Consider the following 15,253-nt stretch of genomic DNA (forward strand, 5'->3'; position numbering starts at 1 on the left):
ACCCATGCACCATGAGATCATGACCTGAGCCTAAATTAAGAGTTGGATACCCAACTGACCGAGGCACCCGGGCACCCCAAAATGTACTCATTTTTAACTTAGAGAAAGTATATCTCTTTTTAAAAGTAATTTAAAAATATACTACAAAGTACATGCACACTTTAGAATCTCTTGTCCTAATGATTTGTAACTTTTCACATTAAGAGTACAATGTTTTAGTTTGCTAGTGTTATACAAAAAATTAAGTTATAAATGTCCTTAATTTTGTTATATTTCAGAGAAAGCGATTTGAAGAAAACTGGGCCCAGGTTCAGCAAAAACAAGCAGAAGAGAAGCAGAAAAAGAAGTAAAAAGCAGAACAGTCATGGTAAAATCATGGGAGAAAACCCATTTGAAACCTTAAGTTATACACCAGGAGACCAGGACCCCTCTCAGAGTGCAGAGGAAGACTTGGAAGACACCAACAGAGAATCGGCGTGCACCTTCACTGGTGGACTGGGACATGAACTAAGAGGTTTAGTAAATAGCCACCAAGATGAAATATGGAGAAGCATACATCCCGAAGATGGTTTTCCAAATGTTATGTCTGCAGTTGAGCTGGACAATACACCAAAAAATTACCTCCCTAAAGAACACGATGATTTGTTTCCAAATATGTCATCGATGCCGCATGAAAACGCTGTCACTTGCCCGACAATGACTCAGAGTCTTTCCTGCATGGCAAGTGATGACTGGTCTGGCACGAATGTAGGAAAGCACACTGGAAGTAGGCATCCCACAGCGTCAGACGTCCAGGGTGGATCTGCGTCCATCCCATGCTCATTGATGCAGAAGAGAGAGAGGGTAGATAAAAGACTCCTGAATGAAACATTTCTGTGCAATCGATATGGATCCAGAACTTCAGATAAAAGTTTAAGAAAGGAACAAGGAGTAAATACAGCTAAAAACGATTATTGGGCTTTTTCTTCAAACAATTTTTCTGATGAAGAATTACAGCTGAGCTCTGAGAGGCAACCCTATTTTGGGAGCTGGCCTGAAGGACCTCATAAGTTTATATGTGAACAAAGACCAAAGAGAGAGAGATGGCAAAGGCTGGCCTCTCCGGACAGCAGGGGACAATTGATTAAGTTGATCTCCACTTCTGAAGGAACTTCAGGACCAGGAAGCGGTCCAGAAACACTGGTAGAGGAGAAGCTGTTGATAGAAAATGAAGATTTGTCACCTCCCACTGAGAATATAGATTCAATCATAGAAACAGAAACAAATGTCTTTAGAAGCTGCTTGCCTAACCTGCATATCCCAAAGAGTGACTTATGCTCAACAAAGAATAAGAAAAGGAGGGAGAAAAGGATTTTCAATTTGGCACCAAACTTTAACTTACTGGGACAGAGATATATCAGTGTAAAAGAAAGTGGGGAATGTGGCGTGGTAACAGAAAGCCGTGGACTAAAAATTATTTTGGAAGAAGAAAAAGATAGAATCTCAGAAATAAACAATATAGAGGAGAATAAGCAAAAACTTATGACCTTTGATCATCATCCATCATGGTTTTGCTTTGCTGTTTTCGAAGATCCTCCTTTAAATTTTGGTAGACAGTCTTATTCTCATTACCTGCCGTTTAGTAGACTAAGGCGCTCTGTGTACTTTTATAAAAACCCTATTCCTTCTCTTGTGCTACAGTATACCTTCAGCTTTTGGATGGTATCTTTTACGAGCAAGAAACCATCTTTGACTTTCAAATCTCAGACAAGGGTAGATGACCAACTACATGACCTAGGGTTTAGTTCTTCAGAAATTTTAAGTAGCCAATCTGATACTTTGTACTCTTTTAGGGTCACTTCTGATCTTCACTTTTTAAATGAAAGTTTTGATGAAAAGCTGAAGACATGGGAAGAACCTAAGCCATTACAGTTCTTACAAACTGAAGATAACCAAGATTTGACGAGCACTGGCTTTGATTCCCTTGAACTACAATTATCACAAGGGTTTGCCTTTCAACTGGTAAAGCTTTTTGGATCCCCTGGAGTTCCAATGGGTAAATTGTGTTTACTTGCTACAAACAAAAAGTCCAGTTTAACATATATGAGTAATTTTTTGAAATGTTTCTACCTTGCATTAGTGATTTCATGCAGTTAATTGATCTTGTGATGCTTTTCAGCAATGGAAGTAAAGGACCCATAGCAAATGGTGCTTGACCTTCAGAGTCATGTGCCTGCCTCCACTTCCAGGAACCATAGTCTTAAATATCTTTGAGCACTTAGAATACTTGGATTCTCAGTATAAATAGATATTGAGAAGAACAAAGGATGAGACAGGCAAACAGTAATTATATAACAAATAGAGATGGGTTCCCCCCTCCTTTTTTTAAAAATCTATTTTATACATTTCCATTGTTTGGAGCATGATCCTTTCCTTTCTCCTCCATGGTATGGCTCATAGATATGAGAATAGTAAGGTGGGGGGACAGTGAAGATTAAATGATGAAAACATATCCTCTGAAATAAGTTGAGTTTAATTTTTAAAGACTGAGAAGGATACTGAAAAGAAGATTACAGAGTCTGACTGGTTGACTTGAAAAGTTCCTTCCAGCTGCTGTTGTTTTTGGAAATGAAAAATCCACTTGTGAATAAAACACATGAAAAATCCACTTGTGAATAAAACACATGAAATTTTAATATTCTAAGTAAAATTCTAAGTAAATTTCCTCTAAATAATAAATATATTTAAGATGCTAAATGTCTTAAACAGGGAATCTAACTCATATCCCAATTTTTCCTTATCTGTAAGTCAATTGCATGTGTTAAGCGATTTCATGGAGTTGAATGTGTCCCCTTCCTTGAGGACAGAAATTGTAAGAGCCAAGAAGTCAAAGCTCCAATCCCTGAAGTTCTCCTCTATCTTCCTGATACTTTTTCTTTTCTGCACCTACCAGCTGCCTGGGCCCTGCTCCTGGCTCACAGCTCATTCCAGAGTTGTTTACTTTGCTCTTAAACTTCTGCTGTTGTGAACAAAATTGGTGCCCAGAACCCAGACCCAAGATTGGCTAAGTCTCAGCGCGAGTGAGTCACAATTATTCACCTGCTCTTGAGGTTCTAGTGTTATGTTTATCATTTTTGTAAACTTTGTGAATAATCACATCTTAGCCGTTTGGTGCAGTATGCTATCTTTCTAGATGCACCAAAGAAACATACCAATTTAAAGATCAATTTAATTAATTTAGTTAATTTAATTAAAATTTAGGGAATTTTAAAAGATAAATGAAGTCATTTTAGTCATTTAAAAGGTCTTAGTCCTAGGTCCATATTCTAAAATTATGTGCAACTATTTTTGTGTCACTTTGAACTGTTTTTTCTGAGAAAGTCTATAGATTTTGTCAGCTTCTGGAGCAAGGGAGGGGGACGTGGCAGCACTTGACTCAAAAAGATTAACAATCACTGCCTTGGATCAGCATCAGAAAGCATGAAGACACTCGTGTGAAAGATCCTAAACCTGCGCCTTTGAATGCACAATACCGTCATAATCAGCAATAATGATCAAGCATCCATTAATTAAGCTTTGGAAAGCTTTCTAGAGGAAATAGACCTCATTCATCAAATAGCTTACCTTCTAAATGGGGAGATAAGACTAACACAAAACAAAATTATTGCACATAGAAAATATAAATGACAAGCTTATGAATATTTTATGAGTGAGGTTAGTTAGCAGTGCTTAAGGGGATGTTGAAGAGCATATGGGGTTATGGTTTTGGGGGGATGACTTCAATGTGGAAGTGAATTATAAGCAGTTCTTATACAAATGTGGCTTAAAAGAAAAATAGAGGGAAAGAATTTCACATTTGGATGTGGCGGGTGCTTAAAAAAGGCGAGGAGGAAACTGAGGGTGGAAATTGTCAGCTGATTTGTTTGGCCAGGCTGGACAAGGGAAGCTCTGCTGTATCTGTGGCCGGTGGCCTTCTAAATAGGGCAGGGAACCCAAATGAATCCTAGCCTTAGGAGTTCTGTAGACACAGTGGGATTAGATAGTAAAGCCACATAGGCCTGAAGAAACCAAACTATCTATGTTGCCAGGCTTATATGAGTATAGAAAAAATATTTTGTGTGGTTTGGTATGGCTGATATGTATGTGTCAGTGTTTGGACTAATTTATGAGCATCGTAATTGTCTGTGAGGATTTTTTTTTTTAAATTTATGAACATCATTAATTGTCTGTGAGGATTTTTTCCCCCGACACTCTCATGTGGAAGGAAACATTTGCAAGAAGACTAAACTTGCTATAGTTGTACTGTTCATACACGTCACAGGAAAGGATGACCTAAGTTCTATGCCCTCTGCCAGTACCACTTGAAGCTATCATATATAATGTGTGTTACATATGTTATAATATTATGTATGTATTATTGATATATGTATTTATACTTAATGAGAATATGAACTATGGTTCATATTGTTTTACATGAGTGAGGATAGTGTTTACTAATAAAGTCCTGAGACGCACTAACTCCTGCTCTAGCCATCAGTGAAGTATTTTCCAAACTGGGCTTTTACTATTATATCAGTCCAAATAATCACGTTTGCAGATCTTCACATGTAGGGTAAAAATCTGTATGACACTACAGATGAAATTTGTTCCCTTTTATTTTCACAGAATCTTTGTTGCCTGATGACTGTGTGGTTTCCCTTGACTGGAAGACACTGAAGATGATCTATTTGCAGTGGAAAATATCAGTAGAGGTATATTTTTATGGCTTTCAAAGAAGACCTTCTCCAACTGGTTTCTTTAAAACAACACACACACACACACACACACACACACACAGAGAAAACCTGTTCATCAGATGTAATATGAAGGGCTATATCCCTTATATTAAATTAGAGAAAGAATACATGTGGATAGGTAGCTAATATATGCATGTTTTTTCAATAAGTCCCAAGATAAAGTTGCATTTAATTCCCTAATTTTGCTGTAGAGTAGACTGGTATAAGGGCCTATTGTGGATAACTGAGGTGCCCGTTTTAGGAGAGTTTTTTATTCTTCATTACATCTTTTCTCCTGTCTAGCCCTCAGTCTTACCCTGTTATGATAGAGTAACAGCTACAAATTAGATTCATATTTATTTGGCTTGGAAGCACCTCATTATTGGTGTTTTCTGTTGGTCTACGGTGAGAGGCATAACTATTCTGATGGGCTGTAAATTTTCCAGGTAGCTGGAGGAGGACTGGTGGGGAAAGTTAGAAAGGTAATAGAAATTCTAGAAAAGGTAGCACACTATATAACATAATGGGGAGAGGGTTTACATTAGTTGATAGTGATTTAAATGTGCCTGGAGGCAATGCTAAGGGTATTATTTTGAGATAAATGGTAAAAACAAGGTTTAGTGAAACAAAATTATATATCACAGGATAGTAGGTATTTCTTAACTGTTCATAAAAGCACAGCCGTGGGAAAAGTAGGTTTGGTGTGCCCAGTTATAAAACCAAATACATTTTTCTAAACTTATTTCTCTTCATTCCCCATGGAGAACTTATTGCTACCTAAACACACACACTCACCCCCCCCCCCATACTTTAAACATTAAAATGGACATTTGTGTTTATTAGGTTTATTTTGCTATTTTTAGACTGTTCCTACATGAGTTAAATGATGCAGTCTTAACCCCAATGCCAAATATTAATCATTATTATATGTATTTTAATTATAATTTCTAGAAAAGACAGAAGAAGATTGGTTAAAAATGAGAATTTCTGGAACCGTAAGTACAACTTATTCCAGAGACCTCAGTACAATCAGAAGGCAGTGGATGTTGACATTATTTGGTTATAATAGCTCCATGTACTGCAATTTGAAGAGTAAATATAAAAAAATGTAGTCTGTTACCATAGCAACCCTGTGTGCCAGTGCACATGTGATTTTCTATTTCCTTTAAATGTAGATCTTTTTGTGAAATACAACAAAGCTTAGATGGTTGTTACCAAATTTATTTGCCAACTTTATTGGTTAGAACATATTTTAGAGCGTTCTGTTAACACACAGTTTATGAGGGATTACCACCCCCGTCCCTTTGCCCCAGATTGTTATGTGACGAGAGCTGGGAATTAGGGATATAGGTTATATTTAAATATTAGGAGATTCTCTAGGAAAGGAGGTAAAACATGGAGACAAACTCATGTTATATTTTAAACTTGACATCAAGCTGACATTAAAATAAATACATTGCACTTTTTTCAAAATGCCTAAATTATGAAATAAACACAGCTGCTATGATTTTAGTGTATATGTGTCTGCATTTGATAAGAATTGAATGCACTCTGCATTTACCCATATGTTTTCTTTCTTCATTTTAACTCGTATTTCTAAGAGGTTTCTGTTTCCATTCCTCTGCTAGAAATATACATATACTCCGTAAAAAATGTTTTTGTTTGTTTTAAAACTGGTTCTGCTGCAAGAAGAAGGAGAAGGACAAGAGGTTTGGGAGAAGAGTTTAGGGATTTGAAGGGGCCACCTGAAAACGTGGGATAAAAGTAGTCTGAGAAAGGATACGAGGCTATGAGGAATTCCAGAGAAAGGAGGTAAAGAAATTCACTTATTCATTTGACAAATATTGTGTTGCCTCAATTTCAGCATTGTACTATAGACAGAGGCTATAGCAGTGAAAACTGCCATGGCGTTTACGTTAGGACCAAGTTAGGAAGGGAGTGTTTTCCCTCCCACCCCCCCCAGCACCTCCCTCCACATATGGCAGCCCCAACGTGACACCACTATAAGCAGCGTGTGACAAGAATGGACATATTTGGCTGTGGCCAACTTGGGGTCTTTTCTGTCAGCTAAATTTGGATGTTTTGTGTCAAGGACACTTCCTGGACCATCCTCTTCCATCTTTGCTAAACTGCCCTCTGGTCTCCTGCAGAGCAGTCACCCCTAATTATTAATTATTCATCTTTTCTTGTTGGGGAACTTGATGAGTGTTATGTCTATGTACAGGTTTTTTGGTTTTTTTTTTTACAATTCTAATGAGAACATGCCTCCCTGTTTTGTGTTTGGCATAATGTACTGATTAGTGGACCTCAAGGGGTAGATAGAAATGTATAAGGAGGGAAGTTGCAGGTGAATGTGGTTGGCTTTGGGAACTACAAGTCCCTGCCTATTTCAAAATTCTCTTCCTGCTGGTGGCTAGGGTGTTTAGTGTCACTCCTATAAGGAGGTGGGGCAGGGTGCTGGAAGGAGAATGGGTTCCCATCCTGAATCTATTGCTGACTGGCTGTGTAACCTTAAACAAATTATCCTCTCAGAGCCTCAATCTGTTCATGTGTAGAAGATAGATTTATAATAGCAAACTGTCATGGGAATATTAAATGAGGATTAAGCGAAATAATTGTGCAAAGTCCTTAACATAGTGCCTGAAAAATAATAGGCTCTTAGAAGGGTTAATTCCATTTCTTTAAATACCTCCTTGGGTTAGAGCATCATCTTTAAAATGTCCCAGGCAAAATAGAAATTGTGTTACCTAGGAGAGCAACACATTGACTTAATAAACGTGGTAACACATTTGCATGAATTAGTGTATTTATTATTAACTTTATAATGTAAATAGCTGGATCCTCAGGGAATGAGGCAGAGAACAGATTTGGATTTAGAGACAGAAGGTTGGGCATTGTGAGGGACACTGACTCTCCAACGAGACAGGACCAAGCAGGGTGTGGGGATTGTGGGGCCAGAGTAAAGGCCTAGATACCAGGGTAATGGCTTATTTAAATATGGAAAGAGCCTGGGAAACTGACACCAGACTCTGTATATGTCACCATTTTCTCTAGACTTGTTTGGCTTGTGTTTTGTGTTTTTTTTTTTTTTTGTAGTTGAATTCTCCAGTCCTCCTCGTGCTGTTGAAGACCCTAATCGTCAAGAAAGAGTGCCCAGTGCCCGCCCAAAGGATCATTTTCAACGATACACTCATTGGATACCAAAATTGGTTTGGATAATCTGTCCAACCATTCTTGATTAGTTATCTGAATAATAAAAAACTCAACAAAAGAGGTAACAACTTGAACTTTTTATTATCTAATTTTGAAGATATTTGCCCTATTTTAATTTGTTATATGGAAGAAAATAAGGCACAGAAAACTTTAGTAGTTTGTTTTGAAATTGCATCAGGATGGAAGGGTAGGCCTTATATCCAAGTATAGGTCCATGATTCCATTTCTCAAATTCTGAAATTGAAAAGGCTTTGAAAATCACAAGTTATTTTTAGTTTGTTTTGTTTCTTATAAGCTTGGCATTAAAACTAATTTGGCAGCAAAACTTGGCCCAAACAGGTTAATTTTACTCCTTATTTATCCTACCTAGTGTGACCATTCATACATTTCGTTGCTGAAATATGAATGTGTTTAATTACCACGGGGTAATTGCCATGGGGTGCTCAGTCCCCACTCAGAATGTGAGGTTATATATATACACATACACACATACTGTGTACCTTCAATAGGCAAACAGGTGCTTTCTGAATTCTGAAACATATCTGACCTCAGGGGTGTTGGTTAGGGATCGTGGGTCTTGTACCATCTACAAAATTGCACCATCTTTCAAAATTCTGTTTTAGTTTACTTGTATTGACCAGTCTTCAAATAGGAAAATTCATATTTGAAAAACAGAAATGAGGGGGTGATTATGCAACAAGTAGGCATTTACCTAATCCCTCTATTTTCAGAAAGGGAGGATCTGTCTTATCTTACTTCCTACTCCACCCTATCTATACTGTCTGATCTTCTCCAGGGAATAAACCTCTGGGCTTCTCAAGGGGATAAGCAATTGCCTGACTCTGGATGTTTGTTTCCCAAGCAGACTTTCTACTGACCTGCCTGCTAAAGCCCACTTCTAGCCCCAAATCTTCTAGTTAGTGCCTGAAATTTTATGGGTTATGCAGGGTAAATTGTGTTGACTCATGGCTTTCTATAACTCAGGGGATTTCTGGGGGGGCTTGGGTTTGTTTGTTTATTTGTTTTTGCCAAATTAACACTTGGTCTTTGCTTTCTAGTTTTCAAATTTTTGTTACTGTGATATTCTGTCTTTTTTCTTATAATTTATGCTTAAAAATAATAACAAACTAACTGCCCCCCCCCCAAAAAAAAACCTCTTACATTTTAGTGGGGTTTCAAGGAGGGAGTGGAAGTTAAATATTTGTGCTCCATCTGCCATAGTTATTAGGAATTAAGTGCTTTATTTAAAATAGCTGTGCTTTTTCTTACGCTTCTTTCATGCAGCTTTAGTTTATCTTTCTATTAGATGGTGGGTCTGTTCCAGACAGAAACCAGGGTTTTCAGTGTTTGCTTGAACTCCGTAAGAGTCTTGCTCTCAGAGCCACTGTGAAACTGGACTTGCCTTTGGCCCAGGATGGGATGATTTCAGGGAGGAGCTGACCAGCAACAGGGTCCAAGCCCAGGTAGCTACGGAGGGGATTCTGACATCTGGCAAACCCTTGCTCTCCTAGAGGCCTTCACCAGCGGCATTTATGGATTTCTAATGAATACATTAGAATCCACACTGCCATCCCTTATCCAAGGGTATTGTTATGAATATTTTAACAATGAGAGGGGCGTCTGGGTGGCTCAGTTGGTTAAGTGTCTGACTTGAGCTCAAGTCCTGATCTTGAGGTTTGTGAGTTCAAGTCTCGTGTCAGGCTCCGTGCTGACAGCTCGGAGCCTGAAGCCTGCTTCAGATTCTGTATCTCCCTCTCTCTCTCCGCCCCTCCCCTGCTCACATTCTGTCTCTCTCTTTCTCAAAAATAAATAAACATTAACAAAATTAACAAAAATATTTTAACAATGAGTGTAGCATAAGTAGTGACCCGTTCTGAAACACCTTTATGCTGTATTGGTACAAACCGGCTGACCATCTACCCAGGCTTGTATTTGGGTTCCAGAATGTCCCTAGTTTTTCCCAGGCACTGTCTTTATTATCTTGCCCTAATTTCCAGAATGGAGCTTTAGAAAAATGGGCTGGGGCTACCCTTCTGCTCCCAGGCTTCCTCCTCAAAGCTTATAATCCTCAAGTGCCCTTGTGTACAGAGGCACATAGATGCTGTGGAAAAGATATGGTCCTCCCCTTGGGGGAGGGGTGTGGCACTGAAAAGAGTAATGGATGGAATGTGGGAGGCAGGGAGGCAGAAGCAGGTGGGGCACAGCCTTGTCCAGAGAACATTCTGCGGTGGCGGGCCTCTCCCAGGCCACCAGAGTCCTGTGCATTTCCTCTGTCAGTTCAGCCAGGTGGAACACAGAGGCCACATGACTTCTCTTCCCTTGTCCCCCTTCCCCTAACTTCTAGCTTCCTTCAGCCTCCACGTGGCTTCTAGGGGAAGGAGAAGAGAAGAGCAGGGAGGGAGCAGTGTGAGAAGAGAGGAGGACAAGGTCCTACTTCTCACTGGTCAGATTATGCAGAAAGGTGACAGCAGGTGCAAGCTGGAGGCGCCAGAACAATCAGGAGTCTGCCGCAGAAACAGTTAAGCAGGCAAAGGTAGACGTCTTTCCTGTCCTGTCCATGCATACCACTTATATAACAAGAGGAATACACATGGAGATAAGACTAATGTATGTTTTTGAGTAAAAAAATTAGATAATTCTTGGTAGGGAAAGAAGAGACACAGGACTAGAGAGTTGCGAGAGCTACTGCCTACATGTTTGAAATGGCTCTACGGTGTTAAAGGGTCTTGGGAAGCTCCATCCTGGCTTCAGACTTTCTGCCATCTTGGCATCTCTGGGGTGGAAACCTGGGGCCGATTCATAATCAAGCATTCCAAATCCTGGGTTATTTGGAACCGTAGGTTTGAGGGTTAAGTTCCTGGTTTTCAGTAGCCCCTCTTGTGTACCTCCTCATTTTTCCATGTCTTTTAAACAGTGGCAATTAGAGAAACATTTGAATGTATCTTCATTTGCCGAAAATGACCTACAGTTTTCTTTACATCTGTCTTCGTAATGGTTTCTGGTGCAGCAAAGTGGGACTGTGCTGGTCATCACGTAAGCGAGAAATGGAACGAAACCCCAGAGCTCAAGAGTTGGTTGGTTGAGATGAGGGCACTAAGGAGTGTTATCACAGGGGTCCTCTGACTTGGAGGGTAGCCCAGCTCTCTGGAGGCTGGCACCTAGATAGAACCAGGAAAGATTTGAATGCAGGCTAACAGCAAGCTGGCCCTCAGATCTGTCCATATGTTTACCGACTGCTCCTTAGCTGACATTATCACCGTCACACCTACCTGTGGAGAAAGTAGTTTAGGTCCACATTACAATTGTGGACCCATACATCTTCCGAATGTCAGGCTATTTTGTTAGATCTTGGGGTGGCAAGGGTGACACCGTTTCTATTTACGGTCTAGTGGGAGGAAACAGATACACAGACAGATAGCTTTAAACAGGGTGGTTTTGAGGAATAAATCGGAGAGAACAGCCAGAACTTGTTGACTAGTTAAACGTGGGGTTTGAGGGAAAGGAAAAGTGTCTAGGGTCCCTTCCAGGTACTGCTGACCATTTTCTGCTCCTGAAGCTCCTTCTCCCTGGGCCTCCATACACCTCTCTCTACCTTCGAGTTCTGTCTGCTTGGCTGACCATTCTCTCACACTCTCCTTTGGCAGATGCCCTTCAGAGACACAGCCCTCAAATGCTGGTGTCTCCTGGCCCCCCTCTTCAGCCGTCTGCTCTATTGTCTGTCTTCTTTTCATAGGGCAAGGATTTCCAAAACTCTGTCTCTAGCTCAGACCCGTCTTCTGAACAGCACACTCGTATTTCCCAGCCTCTACTTGGTAGTTCCATCTGCCACAGACCCTGCAGATTCCTTGTGCCAAAACCTCTAGACCCCAAAGCTGTGTGTCCTCCTGTGCCCCATCCCACGTTGCCTGGGCCCCCCTCTGTAGAGGAACATAGAAGTGGATGGAGGTCTTATGCAGCACTAATAGAAGCACCCCAGCCACACGTGTAATTTAAACTTTTCTAGTAGCCACATTAAAAAAGCAAAAAGAAACAAATGAAATTAACTTTAATAACATATTAACCCAATGCACCCAACATATTATCATTTCAACACATAATCGATATAAAAATTACTGAGATATTTTACCTTTTTTTCATACTGCCCCTTCAAAATTCAGTGTGTATTTTAATCTCTGTTTGTACTAGCTACATTTCAAGTGCTCAACAGCCCCCTGTGGCTGGTGGTACTCGTTTTGGATAGTGCAAGTCTAGAACGAAAAGGGTAGTATTTGAGGCTGGGCAAAAACACTCTGGTAAGAAGTATGATAGAACACACAGAAGTAAGGGGTATGTACATGAAAGCATCGCTATTTTTATGAGTCATGTGTGTTCTCTGTTCCTTATGGTTTTCCCCTAATAATGTAGAGCAGCTTTTGAAATTCTCATGTTTCTCAGCAGTGTCAAGATCCTACCTCCGATTCTAGGAAGGGATTTTCAAGGAAGAGCAAGCAGCTCATCTCCCTGCCCCCACCCCTCCAGGGGAATCCCAAGGTTGGATTCTCAGCACAGAGCCCCTCCCTACTTGGGCCTTCCTTCCAAAGTTTCTTGTGAAATCTCTGGATTTTGTTTAAGAAGCAAGTTGCTTTTCTTCACAATTCCTTTTCAAAATTTTCATACCTTGGCTGCCAAAAGCAAAATGTATTTGCTTTACAATAATTATTACAGCCAAAGCCACCATACCTCCTGGATCTGGTTTCCAGCATGGTATTTTTAATATTGTCTCTTTCAGTCCATGCATCTTGAATTTTGGTTCAAAAAATAGGATCGCTCTGTCACACTCTTGAGTGTGAAATACTGGAGAGTGCTATGGTGATCAACCAACTGGTGCTCACCAGTTCCTGGAACTTAGAACTCCATTCTGGATACTTCCCTAGAAAGGATTTCCGTAGACTGCTCCTTTTCCTGGGGAGGCCATGTCTTTTCAGATGGAAGCAGAGCAATACGGTCTTTCCTTCCCGTGAGCCCCAGTTTATGCTACTATTGATAGATCAATCTGAGTTTTAAGGGGTGCTTTTTCCAATGGAGAGACTTAAAGTTATGTTGAGGCAGCAAAGCTTTCTAAGAATGTTTTTTTTGGCAGGCTGATAAAGAAGGATTAAAAAAAAAAAAAACCAAAAACGATAGAGGCCCGGGACAGTGGTGTTAGCAGCTGGGACACTAGCCAGATATTGGTGCTCACAAATTGGGGAGGACAATGGACTTTACTGTTAACTATTCAAAATGCTGTTCACGTTCTGTAATCGTCAACTAAAATTATTTCACTTTCAAGGTCTAGGCCAGTCGGGGGTGGGGTGGAGGAGGGCTGTTGCAGAGAGCCTGACTTCAACGGCGGGCGGCCCGGGGGAAGTGTCCCAGTGTCCCAACAGACAGGCCCTCCCGCCACTGGGCGAAGGGCACCTAGAGGCAAGGGAGGGAGTCCGAGAGCGGGGCGGGCGGGGGTGGGGGGCGGCTCGGGGAGAGCGCGTCACTCAGGTTTTCCTGGCTGCCAGTCTCCCAGCGTCCCCAGCTTTCCAGGTAGGGACGCCCCCTCCCACCCAGCGCGGTTCAGTCGGGTGGGAAGGAGGGGCTGGCCTCCGAGCGCCCGCCCCTCCATCTATCACATGGCCGGAGAGCCACAAAAACAACAGCTTTGGCCAAGACCGTGACTTCAGGAAAGGAAACCCGGGGCTCTCGCAGCCGGCCCCCACCCCATGGAGGAGAGTTTTCTTGAATCCTTTGGGAGGCTGAGCCTCCAGCAGCAGCAGCAGCAGCAACCTCGGCCGCCGGCCCCGCCGCCCCCGCGTGGGACACCTCCGCGCCGCCACAGCTTTAGGAAACATCTCTACCTCCTGCGAGGCCTCCCGGGCTCGGGGAAAACTACACTGGCCAGGTAATGACATCGGCCTGGGCGCCGGCGCGCGGACCCCGGCCGAGCGAGCCCCTGCCCCGAGCCGCTCCGCCCGTGCCCCCCCCCCCCCCCCCCCCCGCCGCCGCCGCCGCCGCCGCGGCCGCCCGGGGTCCTGGCCCCGGCCCCGGCCCGAGCCCGGCTGCGGGGGAGCCCGCGCCGTCCCCGGTGCCCGCCTGGCCGCGGGCCGGGAGAGGAGGGCGGCCCGTCCTGTTTGTTTCCATGCTGCGCTTTCCCGGGAGAACGGATTTCGGCACTGCGCCTTGCGCAAGCCCCAGATGGCACCGGCCCCTGCCCGGCCGCCGAGCCAGGCCCCGGGCCAGCCGGGCCGAGGGAGCCTTGGCCGCCCCCAGCCCGGGGTCGGGAGGCCCGCAGGGATTCTTCTTCAGGAACCCCGGTGGCGACTGCAGAGAAAACCGCGGGGCCGCCCGCTAGCGCGCAGGCACTCGCCACAGTGCGTCAACAGGCGTTTTAAACCCGAGCGGAGACGCGACAGGGCCAGGGGGCGGGGGACCCAAGGCAGCAGTGGCCACGGCCGGGGGGCGGGGGGGGGGGCGTGCGGCCCGCGTTGAAAATCTAGCGGATTAAGGCAGCGCTGCGTTTGCTTTGGCAGCTGCGAAGGCGCACAGGTGCAAGGGGGAGGGGGCCGGCGCGGCCGCGGCTGGCGGTCATTGACAGAGCCTCGTAATGGGCGCCCAAATTCGTTTACTCGCGAATTGCGTAAGCGGCCCTCCCCGTACAGGTCAGCGCGAATTACGCGGGCTTGTTGCCTGCCGCCTCGGAGCTGGGCCCACCGCTACAGCCTCAGTTCCCACCACTCCCCGCCTTGCACTTGATGCTCCGGCAACGTTGAACTGTTTTCTCTCCTTGCTTTTGCTGACGCTGGCCCGCCTGCCTGGCTTGCCTTCCGCCTACCTTTGCCCGACTGATTCCACTAGCCCTTTAAGGCTCGGATCTGTTACCTTACCCAGCAGCTACCCCTCCCCACCAGTAGATGCTCTCTTCTGGGCTCCTTGGCTTCCTGTTTACACCTCTGTGACTGCGCTTGGTTTTACACATGGTTTTGTTTACCCTTCTTCAAGTTTCTTGAAGCTAGGGGCAATGGCAGAAGTAGTGCCTTGCCCTCAAAGAGCTTTCCATCTCATTAGAGAAAGAAGGCTAGCCATAGAACCGTGGACCTGCTACAGGAGAATCAAGGTAGCATACTTTCAGGAGCTGATTTGGATGATACACAGATGATACAAAGATGGTGAGAGCAGGATCTGGGTCCACTGGGTCAGGGAACTGTGACAGCCTTGGTGATGTGCTGCCAGCTTTAATCAGGATTCCTGGCTGATTTGTGGAGTAAAAGTCTTTAGCCAAA

General features: G+C 43.3%; 2 protein-coding genes across 8 annotated transcripts in view; both read left to right on the forward strand.

The window, feature by feature from the left end:
* The window catches only part of N4BP2L2 (NEDD4 binding protein 2 like 2), an 84,868-nt gene that overhangs the window by 64,876 nt on the left and 4,739 nt on the right, over positions 1 to 15,253 (forward strand). For 2 of the 4 annotated variants that reach the window (XM_060637400.3, XM_060637402.2), the window contains 4 exons: positions 279 to 2,035; positions 4,645 to 4,730; positions 5,706 to 5,749; positions 7,851 to 8,028. In XM_060637400.3, coding sequence (XP_060493383.1) covers positions 279 to 2,035; positions 4,645 to 4,730; positions 5,706 to 5,729 — 1,867 coding nt within the window. In that variant the 3' untranslated portion in view covers positions 5,730 to 5,749; positions 7,851 to 8,028. Of the gene's footprint in view, positions 1 to 278; positions 2,036 to 4,644; positions 4,731 to 5,705; positions 8,029 to 15,253 lie in introns of those variants that run through there. The other 2 variants (XM_078449326.2, XM_060637401.3) reach the window with 2 other exon arrangements.
* The window catches only part of N4BP2L1 (NEDD4 binding protein 2 like 1), a 35,010-nt gene continuing 33,206 nt past the window's right edge, over positions 13,450 to 15,253 (forward strand). Inside the window, exon 1 of one of the 4 annotated variants that reach the window (XM_060637410.3) lies at positions 13,450 to 13,875. In XM_060637410.3, the coding sequence (XP_060493393.3) occupies positions 13,697 to 13,875 (179 nt within the window). In that variant the 5' untranslated portion in view covers positions 13,450 to 13,696. The remainder of the gene's footprint in view (positions 13,876 to 15,253) is intronic. The other 3 variants (XM_081795400.1, XM_060637408.3, XM_060637407.3) reach the window with 3 other exon arrangements.

Source organism: Panthera onca, chromosome A1 (assembly GCF_046562875.1).
Source record: "Panthera onca isolate mPanOnc1 chromosome A1, mPanOnc1 haplotype 2, whole genome shotgun sequence".
Taxonomy (NCBI): Eukaryota; Metazoa; Chordata; class Mammalia; order Carnivora; family Felidae; genus Panthera; species Panthera onca.